Raw genomic sequence first — 27,929 nt, forward strand, 5'->3', positions numbered from 1 at the left:
ACCTGATTACCATACTGCTTGCAATTATCAACACACCATCCCTACTTACAAAGCTTAGAATCAACTTTGCTTATGAAAAAACTTGAGAATATTTGATGATTCTTAAGCAATTTTCGTGTCAAACTCTTAGGAAGGTTGAAATGATTTCAAGAATGTGAAAAGGAATAATGAACAAAAAATAGAAGCCATATTTCCCCAATAAGCCTACCCAATCAATTGGCAAACTATAAGGACTACCATAGAACATGTTTTCAGAGTCCATTTCCATTTCCAGTGGCCTAGACGGCCGGCATACATGCCTAGGTACGTACGTAGTTCCATTAATCAAACTACACAGAAAACATGGGTACTAAACGAGTACTGAAAGACATATAAACACTTCCATGACTCAAGTACATTGTAAACAACAACACATGATTTGAAAGAGATCAAAGCTGCCACTCTCAGAACATCCTGCATATATTGCTCTCCTAGTCCTAGAAAACATAGATCACGTCCAAAAATAAAGCAAGAGTGGCTTTATTGCTCATACCACATCAAGGAGTCATTCCAAAGGATTTTTTTGGCTTTGTTTTATTAGGTCTAAACCCAAACTGGATTTGACTGTAACATTGACTCTATTTGTTAAGGTATTATAAATTACAAAGAAAGGACATGCATATAATATGTGATATTGATCAGTTTTTGTTTGCAGAATGAAGAAAAGCATGCAAGCCAAACAAAAGCATTTAGTAGTAGTATTTTGCTTATTAAATTAGATACGGCCAAAAGGCATGGGACTAATTGGAAGTCTTCACACAATTGTTTGGAGTTATTAAGGCAGGTTTTGACACCAAAAGAATGTTATCAAGAGTTTCCAAATCCATGATTGCGTATGACCAAAAAGCATATCAATTTGGCCCCACAGTTCCTTTTGGAAGTACATAATGCAAGCTGGGGAGTATATGTTTAAGGGTTAAAGTTTGATTTGCTCCTCTATTATCTTTCTTTATTGGCTAACCAAATCAAATCTTCAAATTTACATATACCAAAAACAAACAAAGGCAGGGAATCAAATCTCTCTCTTTCCCTTTAAAGCTTTACCATACAGACAGGAGTTGTCAGCTTACCAATACAAGCTAAAAAAAAGGAATCAAGCGAACGACAAGATTAGCTTTCAATATGTTTCTCATATTGATGGCCATGATCCATTGAACCCAAATGATACTGCATATTCTAGCTCTAGGGACTATTGGTTGCCAATGGTCCAAACATTAATCTTGAAATAAAATAAATAGGTTTCTACGATCCAATGCACGTTTATTCTTTATCAATTTTTAAGCGAATAACTTTTGCCAACATACTAAGCTAGCCATGAGACATGGGGACCACCATTCAAAGCTAGGCTTCCCCTTCACATACAATGGTTAACTACAATGGAAGCAAGGAAGTTAATGCAAATGAACTTTATTCCCTTTAGGATGGTTATATAAAGAGCTGCAAAATTGCAACAAACACACAAGCCATATCCTCTTCCTCTTCTTGATCTAAACCTTCGAGTTTTTAACTCTTGATCTTCGTGTTTTTTGTATCTTGCACAACATAGAGAGCATGATGCCAACTGGTTCTTCGCAGCAATCCAACGTTGCTAGTTCTGCACAGCAACCCACTCGGGCTAACAATCCATTGCAGGTTCCGTTTCCGCAACCCACCCAGCAGCTGGGTTCATATCAGCAACCCAACCAACAATTGGGTTCTTTGCAGCAACCCACCCAGCAGCTGGGTTCATATCAGCAACCCAACCAACAATTGGGTTCTTTGCAGCAATCCACCCAACTTGGTCCTGTGCAGCAACCCAGCCAACTTGGTGCTTTTCCGCAACCCCGTCTGACCAGCAATGTTTTCCAAGGTTCATTAATGCAGCAACCAAGCCAATTGGGTAGTTTCCAGCCCGCCAACAAGCTGGGTTCTTTCCAGCCCAACCAACAACTGGGTTCTTTGCAGCAACAAGCTGGCCTGGCCAGCAAGTTCGCACCTAGTTCCATGCAGCAACTGATCAAAGGTGATCGAAGCATGATAACATTGTCCGATGACAGTTACATGGTGAAGCAAATTCAGGAAACCCATAATCCAGATGGACGAGAAGTTGATGCCAGACCCCTTCTTTATATTGTTGAGGACATTCTTAATCGTGCCACTTTGCCTGCTGAAGGCATCATTACAACGGTAAATATACTAATCCTTCACACAAATGTTTCGGAAAAAACAAAAGAAAGAAGCATCAACAAACTTGATGCAACAGATGTATATATATGTAACTTATTTGAATGAATGAATGAGTTAATTATAACAAATTTGCATCTTCGTTAATTATTTTCATATCTAAGTACTAGCTGCTTGTATTTTATTGCAGGGTACGCAAGCACAAATTGAAAACTTGGAGGACAAGACCCACCCAGCCAATCTCCTTGTCATGCTTGATGCTCTGTCTTATACAATTGATCGAATTGCTTCCGAGGTCATACATTGATTGCGACACTTTCAAGTCACATATGATATATAGATCAGCATATGTTTCTCACAAATGAGCAAATACAGCATCATTCATGAAACATGACATATATACTTCCTTCTACACGTACAAATCAGTAATTTGCATATATCAACTTTAATATTTGCAAATAATCTATGAATTTTCAGATAGCATACAAGGCTTTCAGTGGCATGGATGCACACCAAACGACACTCTCAATATTTAACATGGTATCTCCCTTTGCATGGGATGCTAAGCTAGTGCTGGCCGTAGCGGCTTTTGCTTTGAACTATGGAGAATTCTGGCTCCTTGCCCAGATGTACTCAACAAACAACCTTGCCAAATCAATGGCGCTCCTGAGGCAGGTACCTAGCCTCATTGAGCATGCAGGCATACTAAAACCCCGATTGGATGCACTTAATGATCTACTTAGGTCGATAATGGAAGTGAGCCGTTGTGTGGTTGAGTTTAAAGAACTACCATCCATGTATATCACCCAAGATGTACCTGCATTAGCCTCAGCCTGGGCACATGTTCCAACAGCTGTCTACTGGACCATAAGGAGTATTGTGGCTTGCGCAGCTCAAATTAGTAGCTTCGCAAGCTTGGGTTACGAGTATGTTTTACTATCCATCTCAATATGCCGTCCTCATATCCTTGAAATTAATTAGATATTGCACATTTCCTGACATGACTTAATTCATAAGTAATATAATGAGAAATTGTTAATATTACTTCATAAAAACTAGTGAAAAAATAGTCGTTGCAATCCTCACTGCTAAATGGCGCTATTGATTTCAGGTTTGTGACATCCGGCACAGAATCATGGGAGCTATCCACCCTAGCTCACAAGCTCAAAACCATACGAGACCATCTCAAGAAGCAGCTGGAAATATGCTACCAATACATAGGTAAGCCTTCTTTTTTGAACTTTTTGTACCAAGTGTAGATCATGAAAGTATGCCATTAAAGAACTGCATATGAAACATTTAAAATTAAATGCAGAGGAGAAAAGGGACATTGAAGATTTTCAAACGCTTGTCAATCTTTTTGAGATGATGCACATTGACAACATAAAGCCTCTCAAGGCGTTGATTTACCCAAGGGATGATCTGCAGCCTCTTGTAGATGGTTCCTCCAAGAAAAGGGTGGGCTCTTCTAAACACATCGATCGCTATCATTTATTACTACTATATTATGTATTTAAAATATTAGTTGAAGTAATTGTTTTTGTAAAACAGGTTAACATAGAGGTTCTTAGGAGGAAGAATGTGTTATTGCTCATTTCGACCCTTGACATCTCCCAAGACGAGCTTTCAATTCTGGAACAAATTTACAATGAGTCCAGGCTCCACCCAACGAGGCAAGACATTCAATATGAGGTTGTGTGGATCCCGATTGTGGATCGTTCCGTCCAGTGGACTGATCCCATGCAAAAACAGTTTGAGGCCCTACAGTCTGGCATGCCATGGTACACGGTGTACCACCCTTCCTTGATAGGGAAGGCGGTGATGAGGTTCATCAGGGAAAGGTGGCACTTCAGGAATAAGCCAATCCTTGTGGTGCTAGACCCTCAAGGAAAAGTGGTGTCTCCTAATGCAATCCACATGATGTGGATTTGGGGAAGTAATGCCTTCCCTTTCACTAGCTTGAGGGAAGAAGCTCTCTGGAGGGATGAGACTTGGAGGCTTGAGCTGTTAGTGAATGGCATTGACCAAACAATACTGAACTGGGTAAGTATATATGCATGCACTAAATTACAGCTAAATGCTCAAATCCATATACCTACTTAGGTATTTTATTAATACTCGAGGTTTGTGCAATTTTCTTTTGATTGAATAGGTTAAAGAAGAAAAATACATTTTCTTGTATGGAGGAGATGACATTGAATGGATTCGAAAATTTACAAACGCAGCACGCGCTGTTTCGGTGGAAGCGAAAATACCCATGGAGATGGTCTACGTTGGAAAAGGTAGCAAAAGGGATAAAGTCCGGCGAGTCATAGCGACCATCACATTAGAGAAGCTGAGTACCAGCTGGCAAGACCAAACCATGATATGGTTCTTCTGGACCCGCCTTGAAAGCATGTTGTTCTCCAAGATTCAACTAGGAAAGGCTGACGACCACTTCGATCCCATGGTGCAAGAGATCAAGAAGCTGCTTACCTACGACAGAGAAGGCGGTTGGGCTGTGCTCAGCAAAGGGTCTAGCGTGGTGGTAAATGGGCATGGGAACACAATGCTGCCCACTTTGTTGGAGTATGATTCATGGAAGCAGAATGTTTCCCTACATGGCTTTGATTTGGCTTTCAAGAACCACCATGACATGCTTCGTGGTATTTCTCACCCCTGCTCTCGCTTTGAGTTCTCGCATGTTGCCGGAAAGATCCCGGAAGGCATGAGATGCCCCGAGTGTCACCGCGGCATGGAGAAATACACTACTTTCCTCTGCTGCCATGATGAGGGCATTCTAAGCATTCTGCAGTAGTGCCTGATCTGCATTTCCTTCCAGCTACATTGCAACCATGCATATATATATATGTACGCAAGATGCTGCTGCATGCTGCTAGCTCACAATCAGCACCTTTTTTCCCATGTTATTTTAATCCTTTTTTCCCATGTTATTTTAATCCTTTCTGCTGAATGTACGTAATATGATTTCAGTGTGATCTCAGTGGCCACTTTCTGTCCACTTCTATTCTCGGTTTGATGCTATGTATGAATAAAAGTTTGTAATATTGTGTGATGTAATCAACCTTTTATTTGACATTTATATAAAATATATGCACTATTGCGTTATATTTTCCTTTCCCATCCCTTACCTATTTTTCTTGACTTCAAAGTCCTGTCCCATTCCTAACTGTTTGATGCAAGTGCTTGTTTAAGTTTGAGTTTGGAAGTTTAAAAAAAGCTCTTTTAAAAAAGATGGTATGTTTCATAAATTTATTAATAGTGCTTTAAGTACATAACAAAAACGAAATTCCACTTTTTAAAAAAAAACACTGCATAGTTTGGTAACTAAGATAAGATGAGATTTATCATATAATCATTATTAGGGGTGAAGAAAACACCGATAAACTAGCGAATTGGACCGATTGATGGATTCGATCCAGTCGGTTCGGTTAGGTACCGGTTTCATTTTTCTCAAAACCAATCGAAATTAGTCTGGTTTCGTTTTCTAACACCAGACCGGACCGGTTCATATATATATTTAATTTTTAATATTATATAAAATATTTATATACTTATATGTAAAATAATTTATATTATATGTTAAATTGCTAATTAATATAACATTAAATTTTAAAATCCTATTATTCATGCATAATAATAATCTAATAACATAAAATTAATCTTATAAATCTTAATATAACATTTGATATAACATTATCATTAAAAGTTTTAATTTTATAACATAAAATTAATATAACATAAGATTTTAATCTTAAACATGAACATTTGATCATATGTTATTAATATAATTATATATATTAAGGATAAATACATTTTATAGCATAATAAATTATAATATATATTCTTTTTGATAAATATATTTATATACATTTGATCATATACACTCGTATAAAGTGTATGTAATTATCATATTATCACTAACATATATAATCAAATATATAAATAAGTTAGATACTAACACATGTTAGATATCACTACCATACATAACCAAATACTATATCACTATATGATACTATTTTATATATATATATACACACACACTAATATCATTAGTAATCCACTATATATAAATAACTATATAAATCACTATAGTATTAGTAGTTATACTAATATTATATCACTTTATAATCCACTATATATGACTATATCACTATAATATGGTTATACTCACTATATAATCCACTAATGCTATACTAAAACTGGAAAAATCGGATTGGAACCGGTAAAACTAGAAGTATCGATTTAAGAGTATAACCATTGAGGTATCGATTCTTCAAATCTCAAAATTAGTGTATACCGGTTCAATTCTAAAATATATCTAAAATCGGACCCGTTACATCTATAATCATTATAACTTTTCTATACTTCTACATAAATTATAATAAACAATTCAATTTTTTAAATTCTAAAATAAAAATAATATTTTAACAATATCCTTTTAACTTTTTAATTTTTATTTCATCTCATTTTTATAACTAAATGAGACAAAATTGAAGCTTTTGTGAAAAGTTCCGACAAAAAAACTAAAGTATATTTTTTTAAATAATATCGCAACTAACTTTAAGTGTACGTTTAGATCCTCAATTCATCTCAATTCATTTCAACTCATCGTTACAATTTTTTAAAATTCTAACACAAAATATAATAAATAATTTTACTTTTTCAAATTTTAAAATAATAATAATATTAAAAAATAATATTCTAATAATATTTTATCATTTCAACTCAACTCAGTTCAACATTCAAATATAACCTAAAACTATTTTAAGTGCATGTTTATCTAAACAAATATTTTAAATATAGAGATTTAAACTTTACTATAAAAAACTATATTTTTTTACCACAACTCCAAACTCTATTTTTCTCGTAAAATTGGCACTTGGAGCTGCCCCTGTGCCTCAGTGGTGGAACGTCAGTCTTATAAACTGGGTCTAAGGTTGGATCCGGCATGGGGCCGATTTTGTGTTTGACAAATTACAGTCTAGTTTGTAGTTTCCTTTTGTTTGTTTGTTTTAAATTAGGTAAAAGCCAGAACTTCGTCGAATTTTTTTTATGATCATAGAAAAGGATAATCAGATCCCTGTTAACAAACACTTCCTCTCCTTAAAGCGACGGCATCGCCTAATCAGAACATCACATCGCAATTTACCTTCACACCCCCGCCCCCCGCCGCGGCGGCATACCTTCCTCGACTTCAATGGCTTCAGGATTCCACAAGCTCCTCAGAAAATCGCCAGCCGCAAGATTCATCGCCGCTTTGCAAAATCCACATGCCCCGAATCCTACAGCATCTCTTATTTTTTCCCAGACCCGCATCGAACCCACCGATCCAACCCCGTTTCTGGGTTCATCCAAAGCAGAGAACTTGACCCATTCCGAGTTTTCGAGGATTTACCCCAGCTTCCCATTTGGGTTTTACCTGAACCCGATTTGCTCAAGTTTGTCGGTCCCGTCCGAGGCAGAGGACGCGGCGCTTGGTGATTGCGGGACCGTCTGGGCGGATAGTGTGAAGAAGAAGAGGAAGAGAAAGATGAACAAGCACAAGTACCAGAAACTGAGGAGGCGTCTCAGGAGGCAGACTTAGGTTCCTTTCTTAGGTGAGACTTGATGATGTTTTGCGGACAGTATCAGATTCGCTGACTTATTTAATTTGAAATTTAGTGTTTTGATGCTGAAAACGATTAGTTTGTCCTTCTTTTAGGCTAAATATTGGAAGAGATTGGTTGATTTTGTATTCTTACCTTTTTCTTTTTGATCGGTAAAATATGAGAAATTTGGACCATTTCTCGATATGTGCGTGTCATCCTTGCGCAGGCTTTCTGGTAATATGAAGAATTCTTGGTGCTCATTTTACTCGGAAACCTGTCTAATTTTCAGCTTATGAAGTATATTGCTAATTTTTTGGTTGTGGAATAGGATACATCCATCAGGGTTTATGTTCATGTATGTATGAATGTATATGCATGGGGCTTTTGGATTGTAGCCTAATTGGAAATTATTAACTCGGCTTTACTGATCAGTTTATCTAAAGGCTGATTTTGTTGTAGATTAGAGCTAGACCTCTAGGTGTAGAGACCCTTCTATTTCTCCTCCTGCTGCCCTGCATGCTGCACTTTAGCATGTCTGCTTATGGTGAACTGTTAATGCAAAGCTTGGGACTTTTTCTACTTTTAGCATGGACGTGATTTATTTGTCAGTAACAAGTGCACAACTAGGATAATATATTGGGATGTGAGTATTGCATAATGTGACCGTGGTATTATTTCTGCTGGGTTTTTTTGAACGCTAATGGCAGGAATCTGAGTATTTATGCTTGAGAAGCCGTGTTATCTATGAAAAAGTTATCTCCTTTATTTGTTGCACTTTTCTGTTTGAGCCTTTTGATGTGGACTGTTGATTATTTTGTGACATTCTAAAATCAAAGATGTACGCTTATTTTCTAGTCTTTGACCTCTCTCCCATTATTAATTATTGAAATTGTGGTTCTCTGTTTTGCAAATGAGTAATTTATAATTAACTGAGAGGGGAGGACAAACTGGGTTTTCGTTTGCATTTATTGGGTGTGTCTGTCCATGGGAGATAGTGATGGAACATATGTGTGCGTCATAAGCATCTATATATCTAAATGTACACGTCTTTTGCATAAAACTTTTAGAAGACATTGAATCAAGGTTGTAACGGTTCAAAAGATTTATTGTGAATTAAGATCAGCCAAACAGTCCTAATATTGTAGTCCTGAATAATTATTCAGAATGAAGTTTATAATAAGTTAGCTTGTAGATCAGCCAAGAGAGGAAAATAAAAAGGTTGGATTTTTATATGCAGCCGTGCCCCCTACTCTAGTTGGGCCATGCAGTCAACTTCATAAAAGTGAGCATAGTTGTAAGATTTGTTATAATTTTTCCAATTTGAAGATTACAGTGGGAAGTGTAGAAAGATACAGTTGCTTCTTTAGTAAGTCTGGGAAAGAGATGTTACCAATAATAATAATAATAAAAAAAAAAGTAGGGCTGAGGAAAAGATGTTGAATAAGAGTTATTTGATGCCTGGTTAGGAAAAGAAGGATGAAAACGACCATGATACCTAGCATCTAGCGAGAAGGCAGGTCGCTGAGTAGGATTTTGGTGACGATTGTTCTGATTTGGAACTCTTGGAATTTCTGTCACTTATATCAGGGTATGAACATAGATCTTAGTTGTATGTGAAATATGTTGATTTATGGCTGTGATTCTAAGGGCTATTTAGCCAGTTAAGGTTGGGAAAATGAAGATCAATGTTGCTGGGAAGAAAACTGGCCTTGGTAGTGCCATTTTTTCTTTGATTGGTATTTGATTCTGACTTTTCATCCTGAAAATGACTTGTTTATTGAGTAACAGAAGTCTACTTTTGAGACTACTTACTATGGACTGCATGTTGCAGGGCCAATGAGTGTAAATTTATTAGTGGCATCTTCTGTTATAGTGGATGAAATTTCTCATTCAATGAGAAAATCAGTTTTTTTTTTTTTTTTTTTTGGGTTTTGGGGTCAAGAAAACCTCAGACCCTGAGTATCAGCTTTCCAAATTATGGCCCATAGATCGCAGTCGACTCCGCGGGTTGGATTTTGGAAGCCATCTCAGCCTTGGGATTTCCATCTCCGTCGGGTAGAAAACGGGAAGGGGTGATTTTTAGTAACAACATCACCTTATTCCTTTGTTTCACGTGAACATCACCAAATAAATAAATAAAAATAAAAACTTTTCTTCCGAGCGCTCGTTCTCTCACGTTTCCCACGATCTTGGTACCACCGATCTTTGATAGAAGGGACAACCCCTCCTCGTTACTGACGGGAACCAGACAAATTAGATCTGCTCAGTGCCGACCAGGACCACAACACCAGCTGCGTCTGCCACGCTAATGGTATTGGGTGCTCTTCCATATTAAACTGGGCCCAGAAAGTTTTTAACCTTTTTTCCCTTGTGTTAGGGCACCCCCATTTGCCGGTGCTAAATATTAAACATTTGCAAGATGGTCCTTTATAGTATATACACAGGAATGAATCTCTTCTAACCTTTTTTTCCTACTTATGACGAGTAATTTCAAAAACTGTGCAAACAAAACATGTGTTTTATCCAGTTAGTTTCCGAGTCTCACATTCTCTTCAATGTTCAAACTCATTCTCCATACCATAGTAGATTCACACAATACGTGTCGTTGGGAACAATGACAGTGCAGGTTTCTGAAATGTTAATCTGGTGCTCTGATCACCCCAGATAACTACTAAAACCTTCTCACGGGTTTCCTTTGGTGGGTTAGACATAGTTCTGTCATTTGTTTTCAGGAAGTAGAACCATAGGAACCACCCAAATATATACATACATACATATATATATATATATATATATAATATAAATCATGTGAGTCATTTTCAAACAGTTCTGCTGCGGGCAACAGACATGTCTCATCCTCCAATATAATAACAATAAGATAGAGTTAAGGTGAGTGAGACCCACCACATCTTTCTCTTTCATTTGATTAAAATTTTACGGACCACATGAAGACACACACATCCCATTATTCAGTCACCTTTAATTCTACATTTGTTGTTATTTAGTCATTTTACCTGCAAGATTAGTGCTTGTCTTGTGACCTTGATTCTAAGCACAGTCCTTAAATTAGGGTCCATGAGGTGTGGCTATTATCATGGTTTGTTGCCTCTCTCTCTCTCTCTCTCTCTACATATATATATATAGGGGTCCTACCTGATATTGGTAGACCAGAAAATCAAAGTGATTAGTTTTGACTAAACCACAATATAATATGTTCCAAATCTTATTTTATACATCTCTCGTGAACTTTTTGCTCTGGTGCTGTCTTGGGATACGAAGTATTCATTAAGATCGGTGGTGCTATTTTCATTGGATCAATCTTTTGTTATCTGCAGCATATCTGGTTTGGAGTTCTTCCAATAAGATCCCAATCATGTTGGTGTGCATGTGTTCATGTTCGTGTCCATATTTTAAGAATGTTTTTTGTTTTTGCCATCATTCATAAGTACCGGGGAGGATTGAAGTGAAGGAAGAGTGTTGTTTTACATTTTCAACTCGTGATTTTAGCTTTATATTCTGGCAGAGAAAATGGCCTACTATCATCCCTTCTGCGTTCCCTTGGAAGCATCAGTACTACCTTGCAAGCTGGATCTCTGTTTACTAATGACTACGTCGCATTGGTAATGAAGCCAAGCTGGAATGTCAAGAAGAGTCTCACAACTTAGAACCCGATTACATTTTTATTTATTAGTGAGAAATTAAACCAGATCTCAAAGGTCGATGGATGAGAGGCTTTTGCTTGAATTTGGGGTACAAAGCTGTCCTCGGTTGCATACATTCCAGCTGGCTTTCAGTCACTTCACTTGGACTTTGAAAATTAAATAAAAGATGTCTTAAAATGTTACATCTTCAAACGGCCATCAGAGTCCACATGAAACCACATAAGTGGTCCGTATTTAAATAAATATAATATTATTGGATAAATAGAGAGATAATGAACTTCCTTGGAATACTGTTTTTGGGAGGAACGAGGCTTTGTTATCCTATCGTTTGTTTTCATATTTCTATCTTAACTAATTATTATAATTTTTTTTTAATTTTTATAAAAAATAAAATAAATAATTCAATTTTTTAAAATTTAAAATAAAAATAATATTAAAAAATATTTTATAATAATATTTTATTTAATTTTTAATTTTAATTTCAATTCATTTTATCTCATCTGTAGAGACAAAGGAAACGGTTTTCTCTCTTGTATCTCTGAATCCTTTTGCTAACATGCCCTTCCCTTCCCTGTTCAGCTCAACACTTTCCCTACACCATAATATTTATTTTATCTTTCAAAAAACACAAAAAACAAATGAATTATCAGCCTCAACGGGGGGAAGTTAACTGTTAATCCTCAAAAGTAAGTGGAGTCCAAAATAGCAACTTACTTTATGCACATGACGGGTCTTAACGGTACCAAAATAAGAATTAAGAAAGAAGCAAACTTGGTGTATTGTATTGTATTGTATGTTGCGAGTTGAGTCCGACCCTACGTCCATCATCATTCCATGCTTACTGTGACCCAAAGTGCAACAAATAAATAAATAAATAAATAAATAAATAAAAAAAAGAAAGGCAAGAAAGAGTAAATTAAAAGCTATCAAGCAAGCAAAGAGATCTCTCTCTCTCTCTGACTGTGGAGTGTGGACTATTCTCTTTCTCTTCTTGTATCTTTTTCTTATTGCAAAAAGTTTCATCTTCTGGAAAAGGGAAGAGAAAACAAAAAGAGAGATGCACAATAGAATGTCGATCTGAACCGCTTCAGTCTTTAGTGTATTAACAAAAGAAAAACGAAGATTAGAAACTTTGAGGCAGAGACAGAACTGAGAGAGAGTGAGACACACACAGAGATGGGTGGGGTGACGTCGTCCATGGCAGCCAAGTTTGCCTTCTTCCCGCCGAACCCACCTTCGTACAAGCTGGTCAAGGACAACCTCACGGGTCTCCTGCTTCTCAGCCCGTTTCCCTACCGCGAAAACCTTCCCCACCGCGAAAACGTCGAGGTTCTCAAATTGCCGACTCGCCGGGGCACCGAGATTGTCGCCATCTACATTCGGCACCCCATGGCCACCTCTACTCTACTTTACTCTCACGGCAACGCTGCCGATCTGGGCCAGATGTACGAACTCTTCATTGAATTGAGCATCCACCTCCGCGTCAATCTCATGGGGTACTCTGAATTTCGCTGCTGTCTTTTTCCCTGTGTCTATTCATGCAAGATTTGAACTTCTTAGTTCTTTTTTTTCTCGTTGTTTGGTTAGTTTTGGCATCTGGGTGCCGTAAAATTTTGGGCTCTCCTTGCTTTGTTCTTACTGATTTTCTAGTTTGGCTAATTGATTGTTTTGCTAGTTCTAGGTTTAAGATGTAGTTTGCTAGGAACTTTGTGGGTGATTTTGGTTGTGTCCTGCTTTGGTTTTATAAGTGCAAATTCTGTACGTTAAGCTTGGATTGTTGACAATTAGCTAAAAATTGAGATTCAGTTGGTTATTTCTAGTTCTAGAGTGATTTATTTAGCTTGACGATTTGATTGGAATTAAAATTTCGTATAACTTGAGTTGCATTGTTGATATATAAATCAATTTAGTAGTTTTGGAGTTGTATTTTCTTCGTTTGATCTACCTTTTCCCGCATCTGAAGTGAACAGGTGCCATCTCTTTGTGAATTCCGCAATAATTCTATGTAGTGATCGTGCGGTTTGCATTGTAGGCTGATCAATTGATCACTGCCAGAATGGGGAGTGGGTTCTGGCTCTTTTTTATAAGTTTAACAAAAGGTTTTTTTTTTTGGGGGGGGGGGGGCGTTGTAGGGGCAGAGCTTTGGGACCGTGATGAACAATAAACTCACTCCCCTTTTGTGGACTCACACTAAACCTCCCATTTTGGACTCATGCGTGTTAACTAGATAATTATGTGTTACTGCATAATTACTACCTCGTGCTTGTTGTCTGGTGTGGATAGGGCAACCCCATGCCCAAGTATCGAGTACATTATGGTGTGATTGGTCCACGAGTTTCTAAGTATGGGTTTCTTATTAGATATATTTATGATATTCTTGTTGATGAGTTATACTTTGTAAGAATGTCTTATCTGGAGACGTTATGTGTTACTGCATAATTACTACCTCGTGCTTGTTGTCTAGTGTGGATAGGCAACCCCATGCCCAAGTATCGAGTACATTATGGTGTGATTGGTCCATGAGTTTCTAAGTATGGGTTTCTTATTAGATGTATTTATGATATTCTTGTTGATGAGTTATACTTCGTAAGAATGTCTTATCTGGAGACGAAGTGTCTGAAAAAGCATAAAAATAGCAGCTTTCTCATACAGATGGGTAATTCTGTGCAGGTATGACTATTCTGGATATGGGCAATCATCTGGAAAGGTTTGTTGGAAATTTGAAAATTTTTGCTTACAAAACTACCTTGTTCTGTAACTAATGTGGCAATAGTGGTCAATATTGAAAGTATCATCTTAAAGCATCTCTTTCTGCCTTGCAGCCTAGTGAGCAGAATACATATGCTGATATTGAAGCTGCATACAAGTGTCTTGAGGAAAGCTATGGTACTAAGCAGGAAGATATCATCCTTTATGGGCAATCTGTTGGCAGTGGCCCCACTTTGGACCTTGCAACTCGACTGCCTCAATTAAGAGCTGTTGTTCTGCATAGTCCCATACTCTCTGGCTTAAGGGTCATGTATCCTGTAAAGCGTACATACTGGTTTGACATTTATAAGGTAATATAATTCTGTTTGGATTTCCTTTCATATTTGTTAGGCTTGATCAATACATTAATGAATTGTTTAATCGAATAGGATACTGCTTTCTGTTGTTTGAGTGCAGAATATTGACAAAATCCCACTGGTCAATTGTCCTGTTCTTATCATTCATGTAAGTATGCTAATCTAAATTTTTCTGTTTTATGATTGCACATGCCAAATATCATCATCATATTAATTTTAGATGTATGAGACAGGATTTTATTTCTTCTTTAATATGCTGCTTATTGCCACATCAAAATATAATTTGATACGGTGGAAGTTAACATAAATTGGGGAAATCTTGTTTGCTTGTGCTTGAGGCATTTTGATATTATTTCCTTTTTAAACTTTTTACTGCCGAGTGAATATATACAGTCTTAGTTTATCACCAATTACAACTTTTGTGTCGTCCTATGTTTTTTTTTTTTTTTTTTTTTTCTGGTCCTATTCTTTTCAATCTAGTCTGATTAAAGTGGTGCTGCATATGTCTTGAAGCCCCAGTAAGGGTTTCAATTCAAAGTTTAAACAAGAAGATAGCTGTCATGTTGGTGAGTACAAATTGCCAGTTTTGGAAGATTGGCAAGTTGCACGTAGTTTATTAGTGATGGTCAAATAAGTAAGAAGTCACCCTCAGTGTGAGAACTGTGGGATCAGTGCTCTCATAGAGGGGCTTTAGTTGACATTTCTTTAGGTATGATTTAGTTGAGTCTCTGTTCTAACTTACCGTTTGGATGGTTAACACAACGTCTAGCTTCTTCAGAGGATTTTGTTTTTGACATGTCCCTTATGAACAACTTCTAGGGATCAGAGAATAACAACTCAACGAGGGAAAATAGTTAAGTTGTAATTTGTAAATACATAAATGGAGCCCTTCTATTTCTTTTTTATTTTTCTTATATCATTTCATGTCTCGTGTTTGGAAAAAATAATCTGGGAATGGCGCATTCAATTCAGTGCGTGTACACTAATCATATAGTTAATACAATAGAGATTTTTGTGGTAGAGCGGAAACAAACAACATTTTTCACTTGGAAGGCAGGGATTCTAGTCAAATTTGTTTCGCCATTTTTAATGTCTCTAAATCATGGACAGTAGTAATATATTTTTCATCATTAAAAGTCTGGTTTGCCGGATGCTCCTAAGAAAAATAAGTGAGAATTATACCACATGCTGGTATAGATTACTTCTTTCATAATCTGACTGTTTTGCATTCTTTTGTAGGGGACTTCAGATGAAGTTGTTGATTGCTCCCATGGTAAGCAACTCTGGGAACTGTGCAAGGAGAAGTATGAACCACTGTGGCTTAAAGGAGGAAACCACTGCGATTTGGAGCTGTATCCTGAATATATTAGGCATCTCAAGAAATTTATCTCAACTGTTGAGAAGTCTCCTTCCCAAAGATACGGTTCCAGGAGAAGCACAGACCAGTTTGAGCAGCCTAGGAAGAGTACTGATTTTTATGAAGTTTCAAGGAAGAGCACTGATCGGAGAGAGAAACCAAGGAAGAGCACTGATAGGCCTGAAAAAATGAAAAATCTGTCCACCAATGTTGATAAGCTAGAAAAATCAAGAATCTCATTTGACCATGTGGAAAGGTCTAGGAGAAGCGTCGATTGTCATGAGAAGTCTCGGAAAAGCATCGATCACCCACTGGAAAGAGCACGAAAGAGTGTTGATCGGCTGGATAGAATACGAACTGGATGATTTTTCATATAAACCAGTTGTAAAATTCATTCACGGGTTTGGTATTGTGGGGGATTTATTTGGGTTTTTCTTTTTCTCTAAAAGCATGGTTTTACAGCTGTGTAGCTTGGCTTATGGCAGTTCTATATAACTATGGTATGAAAATGAGAATGGGCATGGTGTTACAATGGGATTCTGTTTTTAATTACCCACTGAGTAGTTCAGTACCTCTACCTCTATTTTCCTTCATTTTCATTTTCTTTTTAGTCATTATACCAACCATTTAAGCATAGATTTTCTCCTTCAGTCAATTGTACCCATAATTTCAGAAGAAAATCTATTTGCTAGCCTACTTATTGATACACCAAACTCATGGAAGCCTGTCTTGGATCTGATTTGTTTATACATTGACTTGTAAAATGGTAGAACTCATAAAACATGCCTAAAAGCAGGATTTCCAAGAAATTGGATATCGTGGTTCTCAATAAGCCGGGACAACCAGCGAGAGCTTCCTTGAGACAGCAACCGTTCTTCTTCAAGACAGACTGACCAACAGTCATTGACAAATTTTCCCAACCTTTTTCTTTTTCCCGCGGGGGGGGTTGCCTTTTCTCAAATATACTCTCTAGTTTTTGGGGTCACAGCATCCTTGTCCCAACGCCCCAACCTCCCTTACTTCCCCCTCAACGAGCGCTTCCAAAACCACTATTATTCGTTTCGTGCTTCATTTGGTGCAATTTCCCTGTCAGGTCAGTGAACTTGGTGAAAAAAATACCTGAATTGGTTAATAAGATCCAGCTATTCACTAAAAGGTTGGAGTTCAATCAAGAACGCTGATGAATCCCACTTCTGTTATTGTATGATTTGTATAGTATTATCATTGAGGAATTTGACATTTGGTGACAACACATTCTGCATGACATATAATCAGTACAATTCACGTGTACCAGACAGTGAAAAAAGAAAAGAAAAGAAAAAGTACGTGATAACGTGATAGACAATTTGAAAGTGGTTAATTCTACTCTTCAATGGAAACAGCCTGAAGCTCCTTGACATTCTGATCCCAAACTGAAACAGTGAAGCCTTTTGTTGCCCCGGCATAATATTTTAGCTTGTTCAAGTTTCACACCGTTTCAAGCTTGATGAATAACTGAACAAAACTTCTGTTATAAATTCTGTTTGTGAAATATATTGTTGAATACAACGTACAGTCAGCAGTATTGGGTGGGAGAGCCATCTAGTAGAGACAATCTGGGTCTGCGCTCCCTATGTTCTACTATGGCTGATGGTGGAAGATGACCAATGCAAATCTCATGCACCGTTGCAAAAAGCGGAAACAACTCTAGCCATCCACGGTGACTTAAAACCTCATAAACCTCCCTAGCTGTTGAGACACCCTTTGAGAAACAAATAAAAATAGATCAGTAGAAGAAAAGTAGAAAGTATTCACAATCCAAATAACACTTTTTTAATAAGCTGATCCAAATAGCTATACTTAATTTGTTTGTTCTCTGGCATTCTTCTTCTTGTAGCTTTTTTTATAGGTGCTTAATTGTTAGTATCTATAGATTATGCATGTTATAAATGTTACAATTACCTAGTTCAAGTGCATTAATCCTAAAAATGTTACAATTATCTAGCTCAAGTGTTCAACTCATTAAACCTTTTTCTCTTGTATTTATTTTTATTTTCTTCCTAGTCCAGAGGAATTCAGCACTTTATTATGGTTAATTTCAAATATAAACCTGTAATTTCTGGCCCTGCAGCATCTCTGCTTCAAGCTCATCAAATGACCTGCAGCCAAGTAAGAACAGGGTCACACGTAGATATTTTTTATTATAAGATGACACTATGCATTAGAATGGCAAGATTAACCTTTTCCCTCCATTCTTTGCAAAAGCTTCTGCAACTTTTCTGTTTCTTCCGCCCACTGCCATACATGTTTGGTTATATTAAAAGCAAAATTATGCCGTAAGGAGAATTAAAGGAATCTATCAGCTTCCTTACAGCAAGTTGTAATCAGGTCGGCTACACCACAGCTCTCAAAGAAGGTGGTATCCTTAACAGATGAAAACAACAACTTGGAAAATGCCTTCATCTCTCTAAGACCAATTCTCATGATTGCAGCCTAAGCAAAAATAAACAGGCAAGCCAAGATGAATGGTGAAGCAAATGAGAATTAGCTTAAATACCTTCTAGATAAGTCAGTATTGTTTTCACTCACTTTTGTGTTATTACCCATCTCTAGGCCATCCACAAAACCTGTACCGTAAGTGATTAAGTTCTCCATTACTCATTAAATTTGTTAAAAGGATAATGCAAAAGAGTTATGTTTACATACTAACCTGCTGCTAAGGCCACAACATTTTTCAGGGTACCGCATAGTTCTACCCCTTCCACATCTTGAACCTATTTATAAAATAAAAATAAAGAAATTACAAACAAAGCATGCTTTAGATATTGAATTGATGTATACCTATCCATACCCGATATAGAAAATGGCACTTTGACTTTAATGTTTCTGCCATGTTATAATCTATTAGTCTTAGAGATCATTCAAAGAGAATTCCTTTATTCATGTCAAGGTTTCTTCAATGATTGAAATTATAGTTCTTTATATCCCTTATTAAATATTTACGAACTTAATGCTTATTGACTGAACAGTGTGTCTATTGCACTCACAGCTGTGACCAGGAAATAGGGAGTACTAAACAGTTGAACCCATTTATCTGCAATCTGCCTGTTCTCTCTGTATCCAACTGTTGCTTCGCTGAACTTCTCCATCGCAATCTGCATAGTAGCCTCTAGTTTCAGGAAAAGCCGATGACCAATGAAATGGCATGTGAACTTTGAATCCCATGAAGAGTTATTGATAACTTCATTAATTACCTCGTTGGCGATGTTGGCCCCCATTAGGACACAACAATTAATCCCCAATTGCTGGGAGATGAGAGAAGAGATCATGCAGGGGCCTTCCATTTTGACCTCCATTCCTTTTATAAGGGAAATAGCCTCCACATTACCCTTTATTTTCCCAACAAGCTTCCTACATATTCCCTCCATAAATTGATGCGGTGTGACAAAAACCAACATGTTCGCATCCTTCACTGTATAATGCCCCCATCCGAACAACAAACCAGGTGATCAATCGAAAACCAAAAATCAAACTGTAGACGTTAATGAATATGACATTATCGTAAAATACGACACTGTAAAAAGCAACAAACTCATCGTACCTGCATTTTCAAGGTCTGGATCCGCAACAACATTTTTTCCGAGCTTAACACCAGGGAGATATTTAACATTTTCCTGTTAAAGAAACTAAAATATTTCAATCGAGAAATACTGAAACACAGATGATATTGACGTCATGCAGGTCATGTGATTTATTTACATTGATACTGTTGATAACATCTGTGAGCTTCGCACCAGTTGTTAATGTTTCCTCGTACACCCACATCCTCACTTCATCTGAATTTCATAGGAAAATTAAATTCAAACTTGATTTCATCAAACACCCATTTATGGTCGGTGACGAAAAGAAATCAAAATTCTCTACATCAAGTCGTACGCTATTTGGAAAATCAATTCACAGTGCCAATTACATTTATCCGATATTGTTTAGAAGCACGTTGCATTATTAGAAAACGAAACAACATATTAAAACAAAAAACAATCAGCAAGAAAGAGAAAGCGCAAATACCATGGAAAGAGCCGAGCCTAAGGGTGTTGGAGGCAAGGAGCTTTGCAGCCACACTGCCCCAGTTTCCGCTACCGACGACGGTGACTTTGGATTTGTGAGCAACCCCATCGCTGGAGAAGTCGTTGCTGCGTGGCGCAGATGCTTCCACTTGTGGTCGTTCTTGGGGTTCCATTGCTGGAGACATGGAGCTAGAGAGAGATGAGAATGATAGGTGGAAGCGCGGAAGAGAGATAGAATGATGAAGGCGAAGAGCGAGTCTAAGAGGAGAAGAGGGAGTCATTGGGGCGGAGAAGCCATACACGCTTCGTGAAAAACAATGCGCGTCATGTTAAATCTTGGCGATCTCATCCACGTTTTTGTGTCTCTGTCTCTTACGGGAGGTGTCTCCCTCCCTCTCCTTTTTTTTTTTTTTTTTTAAACGGTCATGAACTAAAACTAAACATGGAAAATATCAGCTGAGCTACAATCAAATTACTGTTCATAAAATGCTATCTAGAATTATAATTTTACTTACATAATCGTACGTACTGACATCTTGCTTGTATCATTACTCATTGTTGGTTTAGTATAACACTGCAATTATAATGATTTTAGTGTAGTTACAAGGGTCCGTACACACGGATTACAGAATTGGAAAGGTGCAAGGGAAGTTGATAGATTCAGATTCTCTCACTTTAAAAAAGATTGGGAATAAATAAGGCTGTTGGCATGGCGTGAGCTCATTCTCCCTTTTATTTTCCGTCGAGAGGTGTACGAAGCTCTTAAATTTGACATTTGTGATGAATGAATGAGGCAATGAGCAGAGCAGGTGGTGTGTGGTCAAAGTGTCAATCGAAAAAGGATTTAGCTGATATGTCTGCTGTCTCTTTCTCTTTGGATAATATATTTAGCATTAAAGGATAGATTTATAAATAAAATATAATAAATAATCTCCTAAAAAATGAATAATGAATAACATTATTCTTTGAAAAAAAGGACATGCCTCGAGCCCCCCAAAAAAAAAAAAGACGACCTGTAGTGGATCAGCATTCCTATGATGTCTATGTACAACAACATGCTCTATAATTTAGTTGCATTCCATCCCAAAAAATACTTATGTTTCTGGTACACCTTTGTGCTCAGCTGCACATGGCTGGATCCATGAAAAGAAATTTTCCTCCCAGAGTCCCAAACGTGGCGCCTTTTCACTTCAGCAAGTTGAAAGGTTGAAGATTATTTTAACATATATTCAGCGACAACATAGGTAATAGAGCAGTAAAAGATTATAAAAGACCGTCCAAAGGAGATGTTCTATTATAATTAAGCATGGCATTTGGTACCACAAAAAAGTAATGCAATTCCAATCTGCACCGTGGCTTTTGGAACATGGGCAACCCACATACAACTGTTTATCCCTGTGCAGCCAAGCCACTGTGCCCGGAAGGAGAACGAGAGATCAGTTTCACTCCCATTTGCTTTATTGCTCAAGCAAATTCCATAATGGTGCTCATATAAAGTAGTAAGTACATTTCCCTCTTTCCGCATTTGTCGGTTAAATTAACAAATAGGTTTTAGGTACTAAAGTATACTAGTGAATGAGACTTGCAACATCTAGCCTCAAGCTTAGTCAAATTGAATGATGCAAGATTTGAATAATGAAATTAGCTGGTCGTATACTGGCTTTCAAGTCAAGAGAATTGACAACAATATACTGTGCGAAAATGATGCAATCTGGACCCGTATTACCCATTTTTAACTATCCAGCATCATGTTTATGCATTAGAGAAGATCAAAAGGTTATTCTAATAAGTTCAGTATCTATATCCAATATCCCAGCTCTAGACAAGGCCTGTGAGAGCTTTGGCTGCTTCAATCTTCATGGGTGTGCTTGAGGTTAGCAATCAAAGACCACACCTCAGATTTCAGCAAACCAAAGATTTCATGTACAAGTTTCGCCGAACTGCAAACTAGAATAATCTTCTCATGAGCATTGAATGCATTCAATCGCCCAGAACTGAGAGCAATTGAAATTGCCACCATCTGGAATTTTCACCGATTGCTTTACTCATAGTTGTGCTAACATAAGTAGAGTTGCCACTTACTCAAATCATGTCTCAAGCCAGTACCAAAAGATATAAAACTAACAACTAAGTAGCTACTCACTACAATTACAAACAGAGATCTCAGCAGAGGAAAAGAGAGGGAAGCCTCACTCAGGGGTCCAGCTTATTGTGCACAGGCCGCCGCCTGTGAGGTAGAGAATAATCCTCAGACCACCACTGAGGCACCGGTTCCTGCTCATTTATTTGTTTCCTTTCCATTTTCAGCCGGTAATCCGGTAACCCCTTAACACCTGCAAACCAACAAATGTTGTTCCAAGCAAAAATGCAAATAAAATCGTAAAAACAACACAATAAGAGCAATCTGTTTCTACCTGAAAGATGTGGTAAGGCAGCAATCGAGTGGCATTGACCAAGAAAGAAGAGGCAAATTATCATCTTAAGCACAAACCCTACCTTCATGTTAATCTTTTGCCATACTATTCCCTCCCAACTCCCTATATGCTATGCAAAACTTCTTACTCTGGCCACCTTTTATGAAGATGATAAGACTAGTAAAGGGCCCACTGATGTAAAAATAAAATAAATAAAAGAAAAAGAAATATGCACTTAAATAATGAATAGATGAATCTAGCTAATTTAAAAAGAAGAATCTTAGAGGCTTAGTTGGGGTTTCTTTTTGTTCTTTCTACAAGTATAAACTATCAAGCCGTACAAAAATAGATGGATATTGCCACTTGGTCCACATTCTTGAAATAAAGTGTACCATTCAGAAGACTGAAGACTGGGCTCAGCCAGTCATCCAATCAATCAGCTAGATGGTTCGATTGGCAACCTCACAAATGCAAACTAGCACACATGAAGAAAAGGCCAGCAGATTATTGAAGCTGCTGCAATTATGCCTATTGAGCCATCATAGTATTTCTGCCTGAAGCTCTTTTTTTGGAACCTCAATGGTACAACAGAACCATTTATGTGAAGTTGGAAGAACTTCATTGTTGCCCGACATTTTCATTAACTGAATTTGTCTCCTCTTGCCAAAGATTAGTCAACCTTCTTTTATATGAATTATGACTTACCCAGCAACCACAGCAGAGGCAGCTGTCACTCCAACAAGCACTGAAACATGCACATCCCAATCATCATAACATGCATCATTTGCATGACAGAAGCATTCCATCAGCATTAAAACATATTTGTCACTGGATTCTTATTTTTGAATTTGTCATTACGACAAACATCAATCATTCGTGTACAATGCGTAACGTTCAAAAATTGTAAAATTCGCTTCCTCCAGTTATATCTAAGAGGATGGGAAAAAAGCCATTAAATCAAATGAACTTTCTGATTGACTAATGTCATATCAACTCAAAAAATAAGGGCATACTACTCCCTTCGAAGTCAGTGTCTGGAACAACATCATTCCTAAAAGAAAACTGGAAGGGACAGTTGGTGCGGCATCGGCAAATAGCGATTGGCAAGTTTCAGGGAGCTCTGTCAAAGGGCTGCGTATCATTGTAGCAAACATCCCAGACAGCTTCCATGGCATCCTTTGCAGCTGCTTCTGAGCAGTATGGATTAGCAATTACTGATTTCATGACTCTTCTTCGCACACAGTCCTTCAAAATTCAAAATGAAACCCACAACCATGCTAATTACATGTAAAAGAATGCCTAAAATATGCTATAGTACATAGTGTATGGCATGTATTGTGCAAGTAGACAAAGATTAACTGTGCATGAAATAATCCTATACGGTTTATCCCCTTTGCTCACCCAAAAAAAAAAAAAAACTCTAGACGGTATGCACTCCTAGTTTCCCCCTATAAAAGACCTGCCTTTTCTCTACTTCTAAAGAAAACGGATCACATCAATTGGTGAAGCATGGTTGATAATACAAAACAGTGAAAACTTAAATAAAACAAGAACTTAGTACATAATATATATACATGTGCACAATGCATACACAAGGGAATTATAAGAATGTACTTCTAGGTCCTCAACAGTATTCAGGGCATATGGTTAAGATACTTTAATTTCCTTTAGGTTGAGAGCAAAGATCTCACTTAGGTTATACCAATAACATGAGGAAAAATTCTTCTTATTGTTGTATTCAGGAGTAATGCAGGTTACTTTCAATCAGCCTAAGTTATTCTCTGAAGCAAGGAGGTATTTAAAACCTTCATTGCTGAATTCTTCATCTAACAGAATGATTGAAACCCCATATCAAAAGGTGGGCCATAAAAAAACCACTGCCTTGCTAGGGTGTGTATTGAAACCCAATATTTCAAATAGAGCCATAACAGTAACTACTGCCTTGCTAGGGATGGTAATAAACTATAAAATTCCACCTCTGGTTCTAATATTATAAAGTTAGAGTCCTCGAAGAATATATGACTTTAATAATGAAACATCCTTCACAGGTACACCAAATACTCTGGTGTTGGATCTAACCAAAAGTTGAATCAGTTTCCTTGGAGCACCCTCACATGCCCTAATTTAGATATGATACCCAGTTGACTTCCTGTAAGGTAATGAGCACTTGGGCCTGGCATATGAATTTTTGAGCTGCCACAAAGCTGGTAAGCTTCTCATACCTTAAAATTAAGCATACTGTATCCAGTGGCATAAAGGTTAGTTAGGAATACTTCCATTTGTAACTGGTGATGTCAAGTCAAGAGATTTATGCTGAAACACCTAACTCCCCATGTAAATAAAAGATTATGTCCTCTCTGTTCCACTGCTGCCTTACAACTGAGTGTTTTGGTCTTTGCAGAAATCACAATTGAAAATATAGCTAAAGTGATGGAAAGCAAATATTCAATGCTATCAGATACAGGAGAAGAGAAAAGTAGAGATGGAGGTTCTTTCTAAAGAACTTGTTTAAAATGAAAACAGAAAAACTCACCTGTTCATGGCCTCTTATCTTTGTAAAACCCCGCAGCAACTCCCGTTTGTAGTGGCAATCACCACTTAGATGACCAGCCCGAATCTGTTTCATGTAGATAACACGAGCATTTTTAATTTTATAAAAACTGAGAAATTTATATGGATTAAAAAATTTCATCACAACTAATGCAAACCTCACTACAAGCATGGTGAGCACAATTAGCCCAGTCCAAATTTGCAGCACGACAGTCATCATATGCATGAATTAGCTCATGTATCACCACTTGATTGACCTCATCTTGAATGCTCATGTGATTACTACACACCACAATCTACAAAAGGTCCATACAAAAATAGCAACACATTACCCCCACACACTCAGAAAATTAGCATAGAATAAACTTTTTTGTGAACGAAATATGGATTGTCAAGGAACTCTTTATGTAAGCAATTTCAGAAAGATCACATCCGAGAAGATAAAACTTCATTTTGGCCTTGTATACCTACTTTGGTTATGAAGTAGATACCAGTCAATTACCAATCAATAGCTATGTAAGGGGGGTACCAAATGACATACTTTTTTAAAAAATTAAAAACCATACGCATAAAATTAGCATTAGAAAGCAGTACCATAATTTGAGCGAACTAAAACAATTAAACCCCAATTACATTGAAATACGAAAATATCAATTATAGTTGTAAATTTTAACTATAACAAAATAATAATACCCCTTCGCCACGAACGTAGCCGCCGCTGATCTGCTTGTCGCAATGGACAGCCTTGATGAAGTTTTCCCCAACCACACACCCAGCTTTCTCCAAATGCTCCCTCAGAAACTTCACCATCGGAGCTGTCACAGAAAAAATGAAGAAACGAAGTCCGTTAAACAACCAATCCATGTTTCGTATTCAGCAGGAGGGGAAAAAAGGAAAGAAATTGAAACCGGGATAAATTCCTAAAACCCTAAACCCCGACTATTTGTATCAGATTAATTTTCTATTAGAAAAAATAATGGAGAAGTCTTGAGCAATACTTCGGAGACTTCGTCTGATCATGTCCTGGCACTCCTCTATGGACTTGCCGCCGTTGACGGCGGAGGAGAAGCTTCCGGATCCGGATCCGGATTCCGGGGCGGGTTCCTCTGCCATGATTGTGTGTGTGGGAGCTCTTGTTTGCCGTATTTGACTCTTTAGTTTGGCAGAGGAGCGCTCTCCCTCGCAAAGTGATTTCCGGGTCAATTTTCAGTCCGGGTCTTTCAAAATGCTTGGGGGGCGGGGTACGGTTACCTTACTGTACAGTATTGAGTATACGCTGTTAAACGGCACGAACTTTCTCTGTCGTTTTCATGATGTCAAAATTGTTTTGCCTTCGAAAATTAAAGTTGAATTTGCTTTAGAATTCATCGTTTTTAATTTTTTGAGCTATCTAATTCATTGATTTTTTTTCTTCAAAATTAATTAAAGATATCATCATAATATCATAAATGTTCATGTAGTACGTTAGATAAAGATACCTATAAATAAAACAATAATATTAATTATTTATATAAGCTATACAAACCACATATTATTAAAATATTCAATGCATATATTATAAAATTACACATGATTTATTATACGTTCTAAATTTGTATCACTACCCAAATAATCAAGTAGCATCACTACCCCGCTCAAATAATCAAACCAAATAAACTAGCCCAATAGATAAATCCATTAATATTGGTGACTTAAAAACATGATGCATGAAACCTTACTGGTCCGCCGACTCCCCCCACACATCCATATATATAAGCTAGGTGAAAGTAACGTGCAATGCGCATTCGCTTAGTTTATATTTATTCATTTTTTGTTAAGAATTAATTTTTTATTAATAAAGATGTAATGTTTTGATTAATTAAATAACGATATAATATTTATATAATTTATAAATAATTACACGTTGTGATATATTATAAAAAAAGAGCATTAATAGAAGCTTTAACATGATCTTATAAATAAACATCACAAGCAAAATAGATCATTGCATACCTAAATATCTATCCCTACAACATTTTTGAAATGTGCAGGAAAAAACAAGAAAAAATGTGATGGAGCAGATAAGACAAAATGTGCTTTATTTTGAAATTAAACTTGGAGGGAAAACATTTTGGTACTTTCTCTAAACAAAATTGAAATATTGTTTCCAAGGGACAAATAATTAGAACAGAAATTATTTGTGGAAACATCAATGTGTGAGTTTGCTTCTGCACTTAATTTCTTGCACGTGACCTTCAAAAGTCATATTTTTAAATTTTTACTTATAAAAAATATATATCATCTTATATATAAAAGTGGCAATGCAAAAAGTAACAATGTTCTTCATCTCACGTTTATTTTTCAATGTTGCCCTTCTTTTTTGGGTATTTTTTTGCTTTATCCCCGTCCTTTTTTATATTCTGCTTGTGCTTTTATAGTTTTCCCCTTTTTTTTTAATTCATGATTTTACGTTTTTATCCCTCAATTCCATTAACAGTAGCTTCTCGACTATTTTTCCTTCACGTTCAGATGTAAAGAAATAAAAAATCCTGTTTAAATCCTATTAGGTTTGTTAATTGCATTAGTTTTGAAACTATCCGATCATAGAAATTAATTGCATGCTCGACGGATCGAACTATATATGTATATGAGCTTTATTATAATTACCCATTACTTATAATAATATTAGAGTATATTTTATAAACATTGAAACGTGAACGTCAGGAGCACATATCTAGCTTATACGAACTCATGACTTGATAAGCCAGCCAGCTTCTAGTGATCTTCTAGAATCTAGATTGCAGATCGTCATGATGCTCATTTGAGATACACAGCCAGTGACAGCCTGTCACCAACAAAGTCTCACTCACACCTCTATTCCCTCTAACTACGTTCTTTCTCTCTCCCTCTCTGCTCTCTCCCTCTCCGTGCAAATAGGACTTCTTTGATCTTGTTTTGCAATTCTCTAAAGAGCTAAGTGGTTTTAATTTTTTTTGGTGATGTAAATCTGTGATGTTATTGTGTGAGATGTTAATATTGTTTCTTTCTCAGAGTTGCAATTTT

General features: G+C 36.9%; 5 protein-coding genes across 8 annotated transcripts; 3 read left to right on the top strand and 2 right to left on the bottom strand.

The window, feature by feature from the left end:
* Window positions 1-1,484: 1,484 nt before the first annotated feature.
* On the top strand, window positions 1,485-5,293 carry LOC121251134 (protein SIEVE ELEMENT OCCLUSION B-like). 4 transcript variants are annotated; one of them, XM_041150470.1, is made up of 9 exons: window positions 1,485-1,682; window positions 1,713-1,740; window positions 1,771-2,205; window positions 2,393-2,497; window positions 2,680-3,128; window positions 3,314-3,423; window positions 3,518-3,660; window positions 3,754-4,245; window positions 4,355-5,293. In XM_041150470.1, exons 1-9 carry the CDS (start codon window positions 1,591-1,593, stop codon window positions 4,997-4,999), a joined length of 2,499 nt encoding a protein of 832 aa, XP_041006404.1. In that variant the 5' UTR covers window positions 1,485-1,590; the 3' UTR covers window positions 5,000-5,293. The 4 variants fall into 4 exon arrangements, with proteins under 4 accessions (XP_041006404.1, XP_041006402.1, XP_041006403.1 ...); XM_041150468.1 differs by having other exon boundaries at window positions 1,485-1,740; XM_041150469.1 differs by having other exon boundaries at window positions 1,713-2,205.
* Window positions 5,294-7,129: 1,836 nt separating this feature from the next.
* On the top strand, window positions 7,130-7,995 carry LOC121251142. Its single transcript, XM_041150478.1, has one exon. It carries the CDS (start codon window positions 7,403-7,405, stop codon window positions 7,787-7,789), a length of 387 nt encoding a protein of 128 aa, XP_041006412.1. The 5' UTR covers window positions 7,130-7,402; the 3' UTR covers window positions 7,790-7,995.
* A 4,402-nt stretch (window positions 7,996-12,397) lies between these two features.
* Window positions 12,398-16,409, top strand: LOC121251139 (alpha/beta hydrolase domain-containing protein 17C-like). The gene is made up of 5 exons (XM_041150474.1): window positions 12,398-12,951; window positions 14,126-14,162; window positions 14,278-14,514; window positions 14,621-14,668; window positions 15,760-16,409. The coding sequence occupies exons 1-5, from the start codon at window positions 12,632-12,634 to the stop codon at window positions 16,240-16,242; spliced, it is 1,125 nt and encodes a 374-aa protein (XP_041006408.1). The 5' UTR covers window positions 12,398-12,631; the 3' UTR covers window positions 16,243-16,409.
* Window positions 16,410-17,055: 646 nt separating this feature from the next.
* LOC121251138 (glycerol-3-phosphate dehydrogenase [NAD(+)]-like) lies at window positions 17,056-20,274 on the bottom strand. The gene is made up of 11 exons (XM_041150473.1): window positions 19,925-20,274; window positions 19,616-19,692; window positions 19,458-19,530; window positions 19,111-19,328; window positions 18,904-19,011; window positions 18,567-18,630; window positions 18,446-18,483; window positions 18,229-18,349; window positions 18,097-18,151; window positions 17,967-18,015; window positions 17,056-17,618 (listed from the first exon to the last, which is right to left on the bottom strand). Exons 1-11 carry the CDS (start codon window positions 20,202-20,204, stop codon window positions 17,433-17,435), a joined length of 1,269 nt encoding a protein of 422 aa, XP_041006407.1. The 5' UTR covers window positions 20,205-20,274; the 3' UTR covers window positions 17,056-17,432.
* Window positions 20,275-23,142: 2,868 nt separating this feature from the next.
* On the bottom strand, window positions 23,143-26,078 carry LOC121251141 (mitochondrial inner membrane protease ATP23). Its single transcript, XM_041150477.1, has 5 exons — window positions 25,886-26,078; window positions 25,581-25,702; window positions 25,046-25,183; window positions 24,871-24,954; window positions 23,143-23,582 (listed from the first exon to the last, which is right to left on the bottom strand). Exons 1-5 carry the CDS (start codon window positions 25,998-26,000, stop codon window positions 23,448-23,450), a joined length of 594 nt encoding a protein of 197 aa, XP_041006411.1. The 5' UTR covers window positions 26,001-26,078; the 3' UTR covers window positions 23,143-23,447.
* Between the last annotated feature and the right edge of the window lie 1,851 nt (window positions 26,079-27,929).

This window comes from Juglans microcarpa x Juglans regia, chromosome 2D (assembly GCF_004785595.1).
Source record: "Juglans microcarpa x Juglans regia isolate MS1-56 chromosome 2D, Jm3101_v1.0, whole genome shotgun sequence".
In the NCBI taxonomy this organism is placed as follows: domain Eukaryota; kingdom Viridiplantae; phylum Streptophyta; class Magnoliopsida; order Fagales; family Juglandaceae; genus Juglans; species Juglans microcarpa x Juglans regia.

What these genes read in the sequence shown, in the direction of transcription:
- LOC121251134 (XM_041150467.1), top strand. Translation starts at nt 1,591, where the DNA reads ATGATGCCAACTGGTTCTTCGCAGCAATCCAACGTTGCTAGTTCTGCA. An exon ending in TTCGCAAGCTTGGGTTACGA is followed by an intron (nt 3,129 to 3,313) that starts GTATGTTTTACT and finishes TATTGATTTCAG; the next exon opens with GTTTGTGACATCCGGCACAG. An exon ending in ACCAAACAATACTGAACTGG is followed by an intron (nt 4,246 to 4,354) that starts GTAAGTATATAT and finishes TTGATTGAATAG; the next exon opens with GTTAAAGAAGAAAAATACAT.
- LOC121251142 (XM_041150478.1), top strand. Translation starts at nt 7,403, where the DNA reads ATGGCTTCAGGATTCCACAAGCTCCTCAGAAAATCGCCAGCCGCAAGA.
- LOC121251139 (XM_041150474.1), top strand. Translation starts at nt 12,632, where the DNA reads ATGGGTGGGGTGACGTCGTCCATGGCAGCCAAGTTTGCCTTCTTCCCG. An exon ending in ACTGGTTTGACATTTATAAG is followed by an intron (nt 14,515 to 14,620) that starts GTAATATAATTC and finishes GTTTGAGTGCAG; the next exon opens with AATATTGACAAAATCCCACT. An exon ending in GTCCTGTTCTTATCATTCAT is followed by an intron (nt 14,669 to 15,759) that starts GTAAGTATGCTA and finishes ATTCTTTTGTAG; the next exon opens with GGGACTTCAGATGAAGTTGT.
- LOC121251138 (XM_041150473.1), bottom strand. Translation starts at nt 20,204, where the DNA reads ATGACTCCCTCTTCTCCTCTTAGACTCGCTCTTCGCCTTCATCATTCT. An exon ending in CCTATTTCCTGGTCACAGCT is followed by an intron (nt 18,631 to 18,903) that starts GTGAGTGCAATA and finishes TTTTATAAATAG; the next exon opens with GTTCAAGATGTGGAAGGGGT. An exon ending in AGATGGGTAATAACACAAAA is followed by an intron (nt 18,350 to 18,445) that starts GTGAGTGAAAAC and finishes ATTTTTGCTTAG; the next exon opens with GCTGCAATCATGAGAATTGG.
- LOC121251141 (XM_041150477.1), bottom strand. Translation starts at nt 26,000, where the DNA reads ATGGCAGAGGAACCCGCCCCGGAATCCGGATCCGGATCCGGAAGCTTC. An exon ending in GATCAGACGAAGTCTCCGAA is followed by an intron (nt 25,703 to 25,885) that starts GTATTGCTCAAG and finishes TTTCTGTGACAG; the next exon opens with CTCCGATGGTGAAGTTTCTG. An exon ending in AGATAAGAGGCCATGAACAG is followed by an intron (nt 23,583 to 24,870) that starts GTGAGTTTTTCT and finishes TGAATTTTGAAG; the next exon opens with GACTGTGTGCGAAGAAGAGT.